At 41.7% G+C, this 5,652-nt stretch overlaps 1 protein-coding gene across 1 annotated transcript; it reads left to right on the top strand.

Annotated features, from left to right (window-relative positions):
• Window positions 1–4,287: 4,287 nt before the first annotated feature.
• vox (ventral homeobox) lies at window positions 4,288–5,252 on the top strand. Its single transcript, XM_041050346.1, has 3 exons — window positions 4,288–4,561; window positions 4,652–4,884; window positions 4,998–5,252. Exons 1-3 carry the CDS (start codon window positions 4,288–4,290, stop codon window positions 5,250–5,252), a joined length of 762 nt encoding a protein of 253 aa, XP_040906280.1.
• Window positions 5,253–5,652: the final 400 nt, after the last annotated feature.

Genomic DNA, 5,652 nt, shown 5'->3' with positions numbered 1-5,652 from the left:
CGAGATATGATCGTGATTAAAAAATCGGGATAACAGTGGTGCACATCTTCAGTCTCTGGTCCCAGCAACTCATTTCTGCCCTGGGTTCCCCTCACAGGTTAAACCAGCCTTGTCAAGCATTCAGATAAAATCTATTTGATGTTGCTGATTTGTCTTTGACTTGTAGGAAACAAGACAAAATAGTGCTGATCATAGATTTTGCTTAACATACAACAGGCAGATCTGTTTGTTTACCAAATTAGATTTATATGACTAGATTGGTAAATTAATATCTAATAGAAATTTCATTTAAATAGCACAAAGCGAAATAATTGTATTTATTATCAATAGTGTGTCATGAAGTGTAAAAGCTAGACAAGCTGACTGTCATGACAACCATTACAGAGAAAATGATAGAACATAATGAGATGTCAGTGTCCAAAATGGTATTGGAGGAAAGATGATCAGTCTGTGTCTATTTTTCTATTTTCCTGCCCGCTCTCTCTCCACCATGGTTTTCTGCCCTGAAACACACGTGGAGATGGAATGTGACGTGCTACGAAGATTTGCTTAATTTAGCCAAATAAATTAGATTTTATAAGCTCTCTCTTGCCAAAGCGTATTATTGTCAGACAATATCCGTGGTAGAATGGCTGCATGGCAGGTTACAGCCCTTTTACATCTGTCGGGGAATGTGGGATGTGGTGGGAGAGCTGAAGCTTGGGTTTCTCTCCTCATATGGGGATTTATAGTGTATGGTAACAACATCATAGTGAACATATTGTGATTTCTCACATTTCTTCTTCCTACGTTAACATTGTTTTTTTTCCCTCTGCCCTTTTTTAAAAACCCATTAGGTAGAAAAATGGTAGTCCTTCCTTTTGCCTCAAACTGGGCTCACACATTTAATGAAGGGGACTTAATATTACCATAAAGCATTAGTATTACACCAACTTAATATAAATCGTCTTTTATATGCTATGTGGGCTGTGAGTGAACAAATACATATATTTTTTCTTATTTATTTCACATATTTTTACAGTTAGTATTTGTCAGACACAGTGATATTACTTATGTTCAGGTCAGTTATTCCCCTTTAGACATCATGACTATAACAAACTATTAAAGAACTCCAATATAATAAATCCAGATAGACTGCAGGAGTAGAGCTGCATAAAAAGTACTGTCAGCTCCGATCACAGATACAGAACATATTAAAAACCCATTGTACAGTACATTAACCTGTTCTACAGCTGGGGTCTCTGACACCACAAACAGAAATTTCCTAAAGCAGACTTCTAAAACAGGACATCAGTTCAAAATCAGGTTTATGATCAATTCTCTGAAGTCTAGTCAGAAAGCAGAAATCAAAGTCATGAAGTATGAAGGTGATAAAATTATGTTAAATATATTTTGTGAGCTGTTAAAGAGGAGCTGGTGAAATATATAGAAACCAAGAACATTTACTCAAGTACTGTACTTAAGTATAATTTTGAGGTACCATATTAAAATGCTGCTTACATGTTTATGTATATAGAGTATATAATAATGTAACAGTGACAGGGGATAGTGTGCTGCCTCATGAGCATTTTCACTTTTGATACTTAAAATTCATTATGCTAATGAAACATATATGATTTTACTCATGAAAGAACTTGAATGCAGGCCTAAAGGATCAGATAGTCCTTGCACCACTGACCTGGGATCCCCAGGACTGTAAATACTTTCATCAATGACCTGAAAAAGCTCCAATGAAAGCGCTGTGGAGTTCCAAAATTTGATGTAGCCTATTTATTTACTGAGTAATCAAAGCTGATTGTGTTACTTCCAAACAGCACAATATCTGTTGGCTGATTTGCTTTATCCAGAGCAGTGTCTGGATAAAGTGAATACAGACAGTGAATACAATGAGTGCAGCTTTTCCTCTGGGACAGACAGAGCCCATGCAGGCAGAGCTGAGGAAATAGGCACAGTGTGAAGGCGACGTCCCGGGCGCATTTCATTGTTATCTAACGGGATCAGGGCGCATCTTCAAAGCAGAGATAAAGAGCCCCAAAAGGCTGAAGGGACTACTGCCTTCACAGCGACAGATCACCGATAAAGGAGACAACTAGGCCCAGCCTCTTATCTGCATTGTCATATAACTAAACGATCAGTTTAGTGGTATTGTCTCTGAGCTGCTTCATGCAGAGATCTCCCAGGGGAGGGCCGCAGACCCCACAGGTTAGGCGCTGTCTGTTGGAAAGTTGTCTCTCGGTTTATGGCACCTAATAGAAGTGATGTGAAACCGTCACGCACCGTGTTAACCGTTTACACACAGTGGAGAAGAGTGAACATTCAATCCGAATGAAAAGTGTATGTTTGTGTACTTTTTTTCTTTGGATAATCTTCGTGAGTTAATGATGATCTTACCTGTTTCTAACCTGATTTATTCTGAGTGTGATATCTAACGTTTGTAGCCTTTGGTATGTGAAGCGCTCAATTTAAGGATTACCTAAGTCTTTTCTATGGGCTTGTTTGCGCTCCCATGGTTTTCCCAGCTTCCTCGCAGCTTGTTTTGGCATATTTACATCTGAACGGGCCGACAATCAACTGTAATTGTGTTGCTACTGTAATACCTTTGATCTGTAATGTTTGAAGCGCCTGTGCCAAATGCTGACTCTTGGGTAGCTGGCGCCAGCGCTCACCGGGGTATCGAAGACATGTCAATACGAAACCATTGGAGGACTGCTTATGGTCCCCCATTTGATAACGCGAGTAAAACTGTGAGGTGAAGTTTTCACAAGCCAGATCCGTTGGCTGCAGCTCAGAGAATGTTATTGTTGTGTATAAATGGCTGAGTTTTACGCACAGTTTCCTTATTACGGTCCTCTTTCCGTGGGTTCACTGTTACATGTCTGTAATAGACCCATTGTTTACACTCCTGTCACGATAGACAGTTAATTAAACCTGCAGCTCAAAATTGTATCCTGCGGCTCGAGGTGGGATCCCACTGAGTCAACCATAACCAGAAGCCAAATGACAGATCTGTTATGAGAAACTGAATTTGAATTAGAAAGAATCATTTTGGGAGCCTACACCAGACTGACTCTTTGTTTGGTTCCCGTGTATTATCTGCACTGAACCAGAAAATATGCTCTGCTCTGCTCCTTCAATACTAAAATACTATGGAAGATATAAGCCACAATATCCAGTGGTGGTAGAAGTATACATATCAGTTACGTATGTGAAAGCAAAACCACTTTTAAAAAAAATATCCATTATTAGTGCAAGTCATGCATTCCAAATTTTATATTCAAACCTGAAGGTACTCACCATGGAGAGTAGCCCTCACTGTCATATTATACTGTTATATGGTAGAAAAGTAAATGTATAAAACAGCATTAAATGGAAATACAGCATTTAGTTACTTTCCACAACTGAATACCTGTTGAATTGTATTGCCTACAGGTGAAAGAATAATTCACATTTTTGGAACAGACTAAACAAAGGGGGGAAAGGAAGAACAGTGAAAGCTGATTAAATGAGAGGGACAGTCAAAGGACTGTTTTCCATCATATATATATATATATATATATATATATATAATTTTTACTTCAGCTCCTGACTGATTCAGGAACACACCTTCCTCACTTAAAAACTGCCATGTCACTGACTTCAGAAAGACACGCAGCACAGATATATCATCAGTGATTGCCAATATGAGAACGCGGTGATGTAACAGTGAGGGAAGTTATAACACATTAAAGCATGTTTTAACTTTCAGCAAACTTATTTACCGACAAATCATTTACCTGGGACCCGTATGGACCCCTGCACTGCACTTTAAGAACCACTGCATTAAAGCTTAAGCTTTTAATTATTTTTCTCTCCATCAGACCCGTGAATCAATAATTGCATCCATGTTAAATTACGCATTCATGTAGCAAAAGATTGTTTACAATGACTGAGCCCAGACTGCTCATTTTTGACTCTTCTCCTCCGCTGCTACTGTGTTCAGCAGCAACATGAAAGTACCGGGCCCACCACTTCAGTTTCAGTCGGGGCGGACAAATGTATGAGCTCAGGAGGATTCTCACAGACTCGGTGGCGCCAGGTCTTCACACACTCACAGGATGTGTAAAGACTTCAATAACGAGCCATTAACCCCTAATCATCGGGATCGATCAGGCGTTAACAAGGGCCTCTACGTATGCAAATTGCGGTGAGCGCCAGGCCCCTATAAGAGCTGACCCTAGGCAGGAGCTGCAACCACACACTCCCTCTGACATTAGGTGGATTTACAGGTCACTGAGCAGCACTGCCAACATGGTGAAATACTTTTCTGTGGACTGGTTGGCCCAGAGCCATTGCAACACCACGCCGACTGAGGACCACGGAGCTAGCACAGATACTGCGCCGTCTTGCAGACCCCACATTCCCTGCGTGGTGCAGCCGCGTCCCCCGACTTTTGGCAAGAGTTACCTGCAGCCAAAGCCTAAACCATCTAAGCCTGTTGAACACACGGAGTCAGTGGAGATCAGCAGGCCTCTGGACTCCAGCCTGTGCTCACCAGTGCATTCGACAAGCTGCGCCTCACCAAGTAAGTAGCAAGTAGCAACTCCTAACTTTGAACCAGTGATTCAGTCTTTACGCACAAGCAGTGTTTCTAACCAGAAAATCCTTTCTCCAGTTTCTGAAATCAGCGGATACTCCTCCGGGTATGAGAGCGAAGCAGCTTCCTCTGAGTGCTTCTCTGTGGACGAGGGAAGCGAGGCGGAGAAAGACGGACCGCAGCGCCGTGTACGCACAAAGTTCACCCCCGAGCAGATCAACAAACTGGAAAAGATCTTCAGCAAGCACAAATACTTGGATGCAGGAGAGAGAGTGAAGACAGCACAGAAGCTGAACCTCACAGAAACTCAGGTAAGGCGCGATTTTCAGTGCGAGCACATCCGTTTAATAGGTTGCATTTAATATCTGAGTCTTTAATTACGCATTTCTTTGGATACTGACTTTATGTTTGCTCTCTCTCTCAGGTCAGGACCTGGTTTCAGAACAGGAGAATGAAGCTGAAACGAGAGGTGCAGGACTACCTCGCTCCCCAAGTCCCATCGGTGATGTTCCAGCCTCTTCCCCCAGTTCAGTACCACAGCATGGCCGGACAACGACCCCACTACTCCGCGGCCGGCGCGGCCTTTTACCCGCTCCCCGTGCCGCATATGGTCCTCCAGCAACCGATGGCCCCTCACCACCCTCCTCATCACATGATCCACAATCCTCCTTTCTACTGACAACCCGTCAACCAGAGACTTCTCCCACTGAAACACTTAGAATCCTAAAACGTGCAATCCAGAGTTGTTTTACGTGATATGTCTTTTTATTGTATTTGAAAATTTGTATGAAAAATTGTATATGATTAACAGAAAAGTTTATTTATCTTTAAATAAAGTTTATCGTCTATACTGCAGCACTGACACTGAGTTTCATTGCTTCACACGCATCATTTAAACTGTTTGGCCTGATGCCAGTATTGGATGTCTCAGAGAGACAGCTGATATTATCTTTATTGTAGGATTAGTTCACAGTGAATGGATCATTCTGTCTGCCTTTAGAGAGAAGAAGGTTTGGAAGAAAGAAGCGCTAAAGATGGCAGCTGTCCATTTAGGCTTAAGCTTCTTATCACAACTCATT

The sequence above is a fragment of the Toxotes jaculatrix genome, chromosome 11, assembly GCF_017976425.1.
Source record: "Toxotes jaculatrix isolate fToxJac2 chromosome 11, fToxJac2.pri, whole genome shotgun sequence".
Lineage (NCBI taxonomy): Eukaryota > Metazoa > Chordata > Actinopteri > Toxotidae > Toxotes > Toxotes jaculatrix.
Note: the sequence above shows the minus strand (reverse complement) of the source record. Positions and strands in the feature narration are given on the sequence as shown.